The sequence below is a fragment of the Thermobia domestica genome, chromosome 8 (genome assembly GCF_964235325.1).
Source record: "Thermobia domestica chromosome 8, izTheDome1.hap1.1, whole genome shotgun sequence".
NCBI classification, from domain to species: domain Eukaryota; kingdom Metazoa; phylum Arthropoda; class Insecta; order Zygentoma; family Lepismatidae; genus Thermobia; species Thermobia domestica.
The window spans coordinates 159876949-159890305 of record NC_137461.1 but is presented as its reverse complement, the minus strand read 5'-3'; the positions used below and the strand labels follow the sequence as shown (position 1 = coordinate 159890305).

Genomic DNA, 13357 nt, shown 5'->3' with positions numbered 1-13357 from the left:
TCCCCCCAAATAAACACAGTATTTTATATTTATAAATAATAATAATAATAAGAAGAAGAAGAAGAAGAAGAAGAAGAAGAAGAATATCAATATCTATGAGTGTGTCGCGAGAATTCAAGTTACACCTGTAGTGTTTCGCAAGTTGAAAAGGTTGGGAAGCGCTGCTCTAAAGTGACAGTTGTATTACATACTTAGGTAGATCTACATAGGATATTCTAAAACTCGCGCCCCGTGCTCAACAGGGGCTGCTGTTAGAAGTAAAACAAGAAGATGAAAATACCATCTATTTAATTCCGAGACCTTATTTTAGCGATAGATCCCATACAAATATGATGATGTGTGAACATTGCACGGCAGATGTCAATATAGATATCTAACAGCAACAGATTACCATTGTTCGGTGCAGAGGAGTACATATGCAACTTAACAAGGCAATCCGTATTCAAACCACATTTCTGGATATTTTTTTATGTATTCTGATAGTGTCTTTTAATGCAAGTACAATCACACATATCATCGTGTTAGGATCTGCAGTCACTATCTACCAACTTCGGGACTAAAACCAGGGCTCCACTTATTGGAGGGGAGCCTCATACAGGGTCGTCGCGTGGCCTGGGCGACCGGGTCGCCGGGACGACAAATCAACAAAATTCAAGGAATTCATATTATGTTGGAAAATGATTTTTTTAATAATGTTCATTCGGATATTTTAATAATGATCACGCCATGGCTAAGTAAAATTACCGCTAATGTAAAACATCATCTAGGATTATTCAATGGGAATTCTCTCCAGCCCTCTGTGAGAAGAGATTTTATCGTGGAAAATTGACCAAGATCTGCTATTACTTACTTCTTATCCGTATGACAGTTTGGTACAAACTGCAAAAACTTTAGTAGAATTCAATAACATTTCTTTATTCCTATTCCGCATGGACGTAGCTAAGGGGGGCACGGGGGCACCGGCCTCCCCAAATTTTGGCTTGGCCCCCTCAAATATTTATTTAAAATTATATGTTACAAATTGTTTTTATCCGACAATAAATGAAAAAATATCCACAATAAACTTCAATTATTCATATTTCTAAGAAAAGGTCATTTTTTAAATCCATTTACAGGCTATTCCTTAAACGCTAAATGAACAGTAATAAGAATTTACCTTTAACGAGTTTCCGTTACCATTTGGCTAGGAGGATGCACCCCCATTGCTCAACACAGTACTTTGTTTTAACTGTTTTACGAGAAATATATTGAATGTAGAGTTACTTTCTTATTTTTATTACGTTCAACAACGATTCTGGCAAAACAGAGAATAGAATGTCAACTATTTAGAACCTTATATGTGCTGGCAACACTGCAGCTGAGCGGGAAAGAGTCCGCAAATTATCGGGAGTACACTATATATATATATATATATATATATATATATATATATATATATATATATATATGGAGGGTTATTCCATTTGCAAATATGGCCCCACAGTACCGCAATAACTGAAATACCACAATTATCTGCTTAGTTTGACGCCACTTGACCATAACCGGTTAGCATCACAAATACAACTTCGCACGTAGGCTACTTTCCAATAAATAACAGAATAAATATCTTTTCAGTCCTTCAATTCTGTACGAACCTCATACAACAACTGTGTTTATTAACTATCAGGGATGTAGCCATGGAGGAGGCTAAAGGGTCTCCCCGACTAAAATGGAAAAAAATCTTAATAAAATTCAAATTTAGGCTATCCTGAAATAGTTTAAACTGAAAACAGTTTTTTAAAAAGGCATTACAATACAATTTTAAGGCTTAAGTTTTACAAAAAGTTTCGAAGGGCACTGCCGCACGTCGTGTTTTCGGGGAAGGGGGGGGGGATATTCCCAGACACCCTTTTGCGTTGTACTCGAAACGAAATCCTGGCTGAGTCCCTGCCAACTATTACAATGTCAACAACACAAATCGCTTTCATGTCCAACACACATCTACTTTTTAAAAATTATTTTCTATTTTTTTTAAATATTTTTGTAAGAATGCCTGCCCCGTTGACAATTTAGCTGATAAAGACGTATTTAAAGCTGATAAAGACGTATTTACGCTCAACAATTGCCCAGTTAAAACTTAACTGACTGGCCATAGTCGCTATTGAAACTGATGAAGCCAGAAGGTTACATTTCAAGGAGATATTGTACATATTTGCTTACAGAAGAAACAGGAGAATGCCATTTAGTGTTTGAATAAAATATGTATATGTTATTATGCAGTTAATTTTTTCTCACTTCTATTTTAATTTATTAGTATTTTTATGTTATCATTCTATGATCTTTACACAACATGTTTTGGAACAACGTATCGTTCATTTCGCCTTGCAGAGCAAACATTAACAAACCGTACATTTTGATTTTGAACATAAATTATAATTGTAGGATTGAATTGAAGCAAATACAAATAATTACAAATATCACCTGAAAAAGTTACTTTAGTAATCTAACGCTATGATAAATTTACTGAAGAATTTGTGTTAATCGCAAGGAAAGAAAAGTTTATTTTATTATTTTTTTAAAGCAAAAGTCAGAAAATAACAGTTTTTGTTATCTTGTACACATTGGGCTTTAATATTTGTATTGTTATTTGTATATTCTATCCTATTACAATGTTGATGTAGCCCTATATCAAATTAAAAATAAGCAAGAATAGCATCTGATTTCATTAATTCAAAACCTGTTTTTATTAACTTTTATATTTAACTATGAAAGCCATTCAGTATAAAAATAATTGATATAGTACCAACTTCGTTTATCTTACATTCCATATTTAAATCTAGGAGTACAGAATAAACTCTGGTTGTTTCTCGTAACATACTGGTAGGGGGATGGGTGCGCCTGGAAATTCTTGCTCCGGGTGCTTACAACTAGGGATGGCCTTTTTCGAAAAATCTGTTTTTCGATTTTCGGAAATTTCATTGTTCGTTTTTTCGTTTTTCGCTTTTTTCGAAAAAATTTTCGTTTTTTGTTTTTCGTTTTTCGATTTTTTCGCTTTTTCGAAAAATTTTTCGTTTTTTCGTTTTTTTCGAAAAAATGTTCGTTTTTTAAAAAAAATTTCGTTTTCCGTTTTTCGATGATTTTTCGTTTCTCAAAAAGTTTTCGGAATTCATGGAATGATAATGTGGGAGGAAATGGGAGTACTCCGTGAAAATCCACGGACACGATTTTGTTTGCCATGAACTTACTTGACCTGGGATCAAATGCACAAGATGTAAGCGTTCTAACACTGAGCTACCGTGCCCCGTTGGATTTGCATTTAATGAAAGGATAGTGTATAATGCCTACTATTGACAAAACTCATCCAATCACGACCAAAATTAGTATGGTTATGGACTGCGATGTATTTAGTACGCACGTTAAATATTATGGTGCTTGAGACTTGAGTTCCAGATTTATTGCTAATCAAATTTGTGTTTTAAGTTAGTGATATCAAGAAATTTCACTAAGACGCATTTGGTTAAACTCAAATGATCTTGACGAAAGTTGGTAGGATCGTAAATATTGACAAGCTTGGTATGCATGGAAGCTCAGTATAAAATATTATGGTGTACAGACTTTTTGTTCTTGAGTTATTAGCTATTAGTGTTAGGTTTGGAATCAGTTAAATCAATAAATTTCATTAAAGCGCGGAAGATGGAACTCATCCAATTTTTACCAAACTTGACAAGGTGGTAGATTTTGACGAACTTCGTAACTATAAAGGTAACCAAGAAAGATCTGTCGCTTTTTCACCCACCACCTTCGAACATCGATATGTAACCTAAGACATACCTGGAAGATCAAAAATAGTCTCCATCAGCATCGACGAGCTTCTGCCAACGTTTTCGAAGGCCATGTATTCCATCGCGGTAGAACTTGGTGGGCCGTGAAGCAAAGAAGGTATTAAGTGCATTTTACACCTCTACTAGGGATTTGAACTGGCGTTCTCTAAGCCGATTGTCCAAGGAATGGAACAGGTGATAATCGGACGGTGCAATGTCCGGGAAGTATGGCGGATGCAATAGTGTTTCCCATCCAAAGTGTAGAATGGTGTTCCGGGTCATCCTAGCTACGTGAGGCTTAGAATTTTCCTGTAACAGGAGGACCCCTTTGCGATTCAGAAGTGCTGGCTCCAGAGTCTTGAGTTTTTTTTCTTGGACACGGCTCAACTTCTGACAGTACACAGTTGCATTGATGCTGTGACTAGCTGGTAGCAGTATTTTTTTCTCAAAGTACTGTCCAGAAAATTTGGACTTGAACTTAGTAAAATCAAGAAATTTCATTAAAACGCGTTAAACTCATCCGATATTGGTCAAAGTTGATATGGTCATAGACTTTAACGAGTGTGGTACGCGTGCGAGCTCAGCACGAAATATTGTGATGCACAGACCTTTATTTCGGTTCTTGAGGGATACAAATTAGAAATAATAATTCACAAAGGTAAACGGTGTAAAATGTATATTTTACAGAATATTAAAATATAATTATTTACTAATAGTGATTATTAATGTGTTATCGACAATATATTTTATAATGTAAAAAAAAGACTAACAAGTTACCAAATAGAAGGATCCTGTATAAACTCATTGTGATAGTGTCAGCCAACTCTGTAATAAATTGACTTTTAACAATTAATTTTGACAAAATATGAAACACGAAGTGATTATATGACTGATACTGATTCCAAAGACTTCCCACTCATTTATCGTATTTTCTATAACTAAGTCAGTATTTTAAAAAATGTTTTGAAAAATAGGCAATTTAATACTAACAAAATACTATTGAATGGTTTATTCGTTCTAAAGATGTTTAATATACGGTAGGACAAAGAACTAAGTATCTACTATAATAATATCATCAAACGAGAATTCAAATTTTAAATAGGTGGGTCTTCGTTTTCGTATTAGTTTTTTTTTTTTTTTTTTTTTTTTTTTTTACTGCTACTAACTGCAGTAGAAGAATACTACTAAGATTAAATATTTTTTATTTGGTTGTTTGTGGAAGTTCAGCATCCCTTTTCAGTATCGAGCGAGACTATACAAGACGTGGACCTACATTTTAAAGTGGAATCCGAACCACCATAACACATTCAATACTTTCCCACTCGGGACCCTGTGCATCAAAGGAATACGCGCTAGCCGCTAGACCAATGGGCAGGGCTTGAAATCTTTTCTTGGCATTATGAAATTATATATTTAAAAGAAACATTTGTCGCTTCCTAATACCTCTCTCGTTCTATGAGAAAAAAATATTGTAACCAGAGATATATTAAGTATTTATCACTTTCGGTTGCATTAAACTTAGAGATTGAAACTACCATTGTGGCACAGAATCCATATAAAAACTGCTTCCGGCTGTCGTTCTTCTTTACTATGAAACCGGAAATGGTAGTTTCTCAGTATTTCCGGTTTACATAGAGGGATAACGATCGAGATGACAATCTTTGAATCCTGGATTCATATATATATATATATATATATATATATATATATATATATATATATATATATATATATATATATAGTTATCTCTTTTTATTTTTGCTCTATGGTGATCAATACTGAAACCGGGAGTTGTGATCAGGGGCGGATCCAGGATGGACTTCTGCGGTGGTTGTTATACTGCTACTTAGAGCTATTTTTAAGAGCTAGATCCGTCCCTGGTTGCGATACATTTCTCCAACTTCCTGTTTCTGTAGAGAAACAAGTGAGTTTCGTTTCACAGTGTAAAACTACGGTAGACTTCCAATCTATGCGAAGTGAGTACTCAAACGTCAATGCAACAAGTAGCACAACTAAAACTCCTGGTTGGAATAGATTAATAAGATCAAAGATAGAACCGGAATCTGTTCCTCGGATGCTGAATCCGTATTAAAAAACCATTATTAGCTATCACTTATCGTTTTTGTTCTATGGCCATAAAGATTGAAGCAGGAATGATTAATTTGAATCACTTCCGGCTTGAATAGAGGGTTAAGGGAGGAGATGGAATCTATTCTTAGGACGCTAAATCGATTTCACAAAACTTCTTCTCGATATCTTTTATAGTTTTTGCTCTATGAATATAAGTATTGGAACCGAAAGTAGTAGTAAATCTCAAGCATTTCCGGTTACAAAAGAATGAAGCAGGTTATGACGATATGTTCTCTTAAAACCCTGAATTGATTCCAGAAAATTGCTTGTCGCTATCTATTACAATTTTTGTTTTATCGTGACAAGTGTTAAAACCGGAAATGGTTAATTTGAACACTTTCGGTTCAAATAAAGTGTTAATGAAGAAGGTAGAATCTATTCTCGGAACGCTGGATTGATTTTTAAAAATGCATCTCGATATCTCTCACTGATTTTGCTCTATGGAAATTAGCATTACCTTTAAAATCAAAAATAGTAATAAACTTCAACCACTTCTGCCTTTGTGGAGTGTTGCGGATTGTAATGGTATTTCCTCTTGAGACCCTGAATCGATTATAAGTGAACCACTTGTCGCTATCTATTACCAACTTTGTTCTGTGGCGATAAATGTTGAAACTTATAATCGATAATTTGAACCACTTTTGGTGTGAATAGAGATCAAGGGAGAAGGTAGAGCCTATCCTTAGAACGCTTAGTCGATCGCGAAAAACCGCATCACGATTTCTCCAAGTTTTTGCTTTATAAAAATCAGTATTGAAAACAATATACTAGTAAATTCAGCCACTTTCGGTTTCGATAGTATTGTGGGTTGAGATGATATATAGCTTATATAGTCTTGAGACGCTGTATCAATTGGATTGAAAAAAAAAAACACTTGTGACTATCTATTACTATTTTTGTTCTATATCGATCAATGTTCAAACCGTAAACGGTTATTTTAAACAACTTGTAATCTGAATAGAGGATTCATGAAAAAGATAGGCCTATTTCGTGGAAGCTGAATCGGTTGCAAAAATCTACATTTCGATATCTCGTAATTCAGTATAGAAATCGGAAATAATAGTAAATATAAACAATTTCTGGTTTTGATTGAATGTTGTGGATAGTTATATGTTATCTTAAGACGCTAAATTTTTGCAATAAATCGCTTCTCGCTATCTATTACTCTTTTCGTCCTATAGAGATAAAAGTTGAAGCCAAAAAAGGCGATTTGAACCACTTACAGCTTGAATGGAGGTTTAATGGAGGAGATTAAACTATTTTACGGGCTCTAAATCGACCGCAAAAAACTATTTCTCAATATCTGTTACTGTTTTTCCATTGACACCTGTCGACAGACAGACGGACAAGTTCAAAACCTGCTCATGCCAAGTGAACATTGTGGTGGACAAACACTGTGTGCGTGGGTTTCCTCGGAGTTCTCCCGTTTCCTCCCACTTTCCTCATTACACCATTTCATTCATTCCTCATCATCACCGTCTCCTTTAGCCTAGCCGGCTGGGACGTAAAACTCACAAATTTCATTTCATTTCAAAGCCATTCTAAAGACTTCCGACACTTATGCCTAGCTTAAGCTGCAAGTGTAAGAAGGGCAAACATTGCATATATTCTTGGGACACTGAATTGGTTCTGGGAAACCGCGTCTTTCTGTATATTACCGTTTGTGTTCTGTGGTCTCGCTATTTCTAACCGCTCTTGCTCTGATGCCAGCTGACAGACGAACGGATGGATAGACAGACAGATGAATATAGCCGTACTATAAGACTTCCTATACGTATGCATAGTTACTGTAGTTTGGAAGTACTAAAAATAAAGTGAATTCAGTTTGTTTTACGAAAGTTATCCGTTTCTCAGCAGTTTTCGTTTTCCGTTTTCGAAAAACTTTCCGTTTTTCGTTTTTCGGAAAATTTTTCGCTTTTCATTTTTCGTTTGCGAAAAATTCATTTTTCGAAAAAGTGTTTTTCGAAAAAATGTGGCCATCTTTACCTACAACCCACGCGAAGGCCCTGGCCTCATAGTCACCTTTTACGCAAAGAACGTGCATACCATGCATATGTATGATGTTTGATTCCACTTTGTAGCACGTTCAAAACATGCGAGTGTAGCTACTATTTCTGCTTATTATTCCTCCACCATTTCATTGTTTTCGTTTACATTTACCTTAACTCACGTTTGTGCAGTGAAGAAAGGAAAGCAAAAATTGGTTTTTCGAAAAATCGATTTGGACAGTACTAGTCTATATAACGCCCTTTTTCTAATCATCTTTACAACAAATATTATTTATATACAGAGTATTAATGAACAGTCTCATAAATTTAGGAAATGATTCTTTATATTGGTTGAATGAAAGAAAGTAATTCCAATAAATATGTGTCGGAAAATGACCCCTTTCAGAGTTATAAACTCCGAAAATGCGAAACAAATTGTTTTAAAACGCCTTCGCTTGAAAATTATGACACCTCTTGGAAGCAGTTCAAGCAACTACAAATGAGCTAGCGTGCGCTCTATCTAAACATCCACGTTTCACGATTCTCTAGTACCAAAGCAACGGGTAATCAGTTACTATTTAAAAGTGTATTCCTGTACACCAACATACTTTATACAATTCGTTACGCCAGTATTAGGTGATAGTTGAAACATGGATATTCAGATAGTTATTGTGTAATTCCTTAAACCGTTGCTAGCAGTCCCGTAACTTTCAAGTAACAGCGTTTTAATACATGTACTGTACACGATGTGTCGTATTTTCGGCGTTTCAAAACTCTGGAAGGAGGCGTTTACCATCCATTGTTCCTTAAAACTTTTTCTTACGTTTGCCATAAGTAATCATCTTTTACATTTATAACGCTATGTTTATTAACACTCTGTGTATTATAAAAAGAAAGAAATCTTTACAGACTTCTTAACGCCTAAGCCAACCAGCTAAAGACTTGAAATTTGGATAGAACAATGGTTTTGACGGAAGGTACCAGTAAGCAAAGATTTTTGGACATTCGACGTGCTAGGGAAAATAGGGATAGAATACTTATTATAATAAGATTTCCATATGTCATAATTCCGTAAGTTTAGAGGCGTGAAATTTTGTACTTACATTTTTCATTTAAAATAATTGAAAACATGTTTGAGCGCTTTTGGATAAATTTTCCTAGAAGAAGAGATAGCACGTGGGAAGAAAAAGGAGATGATACCAATTGTTGATAAGATGACCATACCTCGGAATGGGCTACAGACAATGAAATTCGGTGTTTGTACTTTTAAATCAAAACGACTAACTGGCTAATACTGGTTTTGATATCTTAAATAACTTAAACTAGAAATAAAATTCACTAAACAAAGCAACATTTATTTAAACATATAAAGGTAACCAAGAAAGTTCTATCGCTTTTTGTGGAGATCTGTTTTCAATTGGCCTCACACCCTGAGTTGAATGCAGATGGAGATACGGCGAAGGTCAGTTGTTGGTGTGGGCATCCAACTTATTACCTGGTTGTGACAGTTCAGTTACACCGTGAACTTGCGTAAGGATAGAGTGAACATGGGACCTCCACAGAGAGTCACAACGGTGTGTATGCTTTACAAGTTCAAACTGGGATCAAACGCCGCTGCAGCGGGGCGGAAGATATGTCAGATCTTTGGTGAGGGTGTCATGACTACGTGGACAGTGCAGCGGTGATTTGACAAGTTTAAGGGCGGTGACGAAAGACTCGAAGACGCTCCAAGTACCGGAAGATCAACACATGTACAAAATGAACATCTTCATTCAACAATTGAGGCTAACAGTGGCCAGATATGTGAGGAACTGTGACTACAATTCAGTGTGAGTGGAGAGACCATTCGGCAGCACTCCATCAACTTGAGAAGCACTACAAGTTGGGTCGAAGAGTCCCACTTGATTTGACTCCGAGCCAGAAGGTAACGTGAACAGACATCTGTGTTTCTTTGCTGTCTCGTTTCAGGAAGGAGCCTTTTCTGGTCAGGGTGTTCACCGGGTGATGGTGACCCGGGTGATGACAAGTGGGTCCTATACGAAGCTCCACGGCACCATCATCATTGGTTAGCAACCCGTGAACTGGTTCCAGAACAGCCGATACTAGCAATGCACCAGAAGAAGATCCTCCTGTGTGTTTGGTGGACTGTTCGCGGCATCATGCATCGGGAACTGCTACCAGCTGGTCACAGCATCAATGCAGCTGTGTACTGTCAGCAGTTTAGTGTTCAAGAAAAACTAAAAACTCTGGAGCTTGCACTTTTAAATCGGAGAGGGGTCCTATTGTTACAGGACGATGCTAAGCCCCACATGGCAAGTATGACCCGGGACACCATTCTACGCCTTGGATAGGAAACATTGTTGCATTCGCCGTACTCCTCAGACATTGCACCGTATGATTGTCACCTGTTCCATTCCTTGGACAATCACCTTAGGGGACGCCCGTTCAAATTCGTAGTAGAGGTGCAAAATGCACTTCATATCTTCTTTGCTTCACGGCCCACCAAGTTCTACCGCGATGGAATCCATGGCCTTCCAAAACGTTGGCAGAAGGTCGTCAATGCTGATGGTGACTATTTTTGATCTTTCATGTACGTCTTAGATGATATATTAATGTTCGAATGTGGTGGGTGAAAAAGCGACAGAACTTTCTTGGTTACTTTTGTAATAAATGCGTAACAGTTTCATCAACTAACTTAACATATTCACTTTATCAGGCATTATCAATGTCCCTTTTCAACACCGAGGCTATACCAAACATGGGCTTGCAATAAGGTGTAAAACAAACCTTCTTAGTACATTCAATTCTTTTGCTTGTCTTCTACCGCAAATCGAACCCAGGACCACACCATTAGACCGCTAGCAACTGGACTATTGGCCCAATATGTCAGCGTATTACCAATGACCAACTATGACTAATCAATGTTTGTTCTTTGCCTTATTTACAATAAGAATAAGGTATACTGTGAAAAAGATGACAATGGCCAAAAGGTTTACATATATAGTGTTCGAAGTGGCAAAAAGCAGAGGCGGTATGCTTTATTACGATTTTGACTCGATGGTTATCTAAATGTTGAAACACAATGAGGGTATGTTGGCTAAAAGATTCCATCTCTATTTACATAATGATTAAGAGCTTCTCTGTAGTTACAGGGGGGGGGGCGCATGAAGAGACTTTGATCCCTCGCCAACAACTTCCTGAAAAAAAAATTAAAAATATCCCCTTATCTTGTATTACAGGGCATTATAAACGTAAATGCTCAAAAACCGAGTTTTTATATTAACAATTTCCTGCGGGAAAACTCCCGGACCCCCTACTCGACTGACGGGTATTCCAATCCCCTGAAGATCCACCTCCACAGTAGACAACACCTAAATTCACCCATGCTCTAAACATGATATTTACATGCATAAAGGCAAGAAGACACATAGGAAAGAAAGAATTCAATATGGCACAACAAAATATGAACTAAATGAACGTCTTTGATGACGCCTTATTTTAAAAACAAAAGATAGGAAAAATAACAAAAATGTCGTGTTGTCAACTTCGAAATTATTTCTATATAAGAAATAAATCTTTTTAAGTGCAAAGCTATTCATCAATTATTGTGCATAAAAATGGATATATTAAAGATATTTAGTATCTACTCTCCAGTGACAGTATGGCTTGATCGCTGAAAAATCAGAGGTGGTATCCTTCATCACAGTAAAACCAGAGGCGGTATGGCATACCACCACATACCGTCTCACTTCGACCACTATATATATATATATATATATATATATATATATATATATATATATATATATATATATATATATATATATATATATATATATATAATTGAAGATGGTGTGCCAGATATTCGTGTCAGAACTTAAAGTATCTTCTGTTTCATTTTGATTTCTTTGTGCACAATATAACGTTTTACAGCACCATAGCCATAGGCCTATAATACGTGAACTTATGCACTCCTGTTGAGAATCACATTCAGTCGGTGGCACGTAAAGTGAGATGCTTATAGCTAAACCTGTTTTGGTTGTATGTTATCAGAGATTTAGATGAGATGCATATTAAAGTTTACTTCACTGAACCGAGTACAGAAAGTTTTTGTGTCTGAAACTTCAGTAAACAAAAATATTTACCTTATTTATAGTATTACTTATTTATAGTAATATTTTAAATCCCCACATTGTTGTCAAGTATCCTATGAGGTGGAATATTCGGAATACTTACAAAAAGATGGATAAAATTCCGAAATATTATTGACTTCTTCTTCGTTCTCACCTCAACCATAGGTTGATCGGCAACATGGACATTTTAAAACTTTTCTGTCCTTTGGGAGAGCTGTTTCATACTTTGGTAAGGTCTCTTCTTCATAAATGCATATAACTGCATCTAAATATTCTATCCTTGCTCTTTCTCTTCCTTGTTTTCTTTCTACCTTTCTCTCTATCAACACGGTGATCCAATCGGAGTGCCGAATAAGATGGTCAACCATGCTGTTTCTTCTTTTTCCTATTATCTTCATGATCTGGCATCCTTCATTAGCTTATTTGGTTATAGTACTTCTTTTTTTCATTAAAATTTACCTGAGATTTTTCAGTCAATAAAATTGTCTTTCCCAAACAAATAAAGATGGAAATGCAATTTTATTTATTACTTCTTCAAATGGAAAATATACGATTCTTACTGCCTGTGTGTGATTGTATTTAATTCGTCTTGCAAAGCCAATCATTTCGATAAAGAAGTTCCAAGATTCTACACGCTTTGTAGATATAACTTTTTTTTTTTTTTTTTTTTTTGAAATTGCAAAGTCTATTGTGTGCGAAAAGGAATGAACATTACCCAATTTTGTATGTATAATCATGTTTTAGGAACTGAATATTCATAATTTTACGGAACGTTTGATTCTCTGAAGGCCTATGATATTGATATCATTGTATAGAACTACAAATCACATATTTTTATTTTTTACTCGAGAATTCATGGGTATTTAATGTTCTATAGGACAATAGCCTAAGATACCGTGTTATTGAGAATGTGTAGTATAATTCGCTTGACTATATTTTTTTGGAGCATATTATTTAATACAGTAGAAATTATGCATATAAATGATCAACGTGGTATTTTTTATTTCATTAATACACATTGAATGGATTATTTTTTGGTTCCACTTAGATTTACTGTGAAAATGGTGTGAAAATTAAAAGACTCGTTTTATACTGCAAAATGTCTCACATTAAATTTTCATTTGTGTATTTTCTGCTTTGTGAGCAAGGTGGAATATTTTTCTCTCTTCGTAATCTTCAATGAATGAGTCAATAGCCTAAGAAATACCATTTCTTTTGATGGACATTAACGGAGAATTTTTAAGGAAAATGTGAGTGTTTATTTGTTTGTTAAAGAATTAGTACATATCGGCAAGGTTATTGTTGT

The 13357-nt window shown here is 35.5% G+C and overlaps 2 protein-coding genes across 3 annotated transcripts in view; one reads left to right on the top strand and one right to left on the bottom strand.

Moving 5' to 3' along the window:
- The window catches only part of LOC145692368 (retinaldehyde-binding protein 1-like), a 64257-nt gene extending 63054 nt beyond the window's left edge, over positions 1–1203 (bottom strand). The window contains exon 1 of the mRNA XM_081767666.1: positions 1177–1203. Coding sequence (XP_081623792.1) covers positions 1177–1203 — 27 coding nt within the window. The remainder of the gene's footprint in view (positions 1–1176) is intronic.
- LOC145693314 (clavesin-1-like) overlaps positions 1–13357 on the top strand; it is a 283708-nt gene that overhangs the window by 67971 nt on the left and 202380 nt on the right. The window lies entirely within an intron of this gene.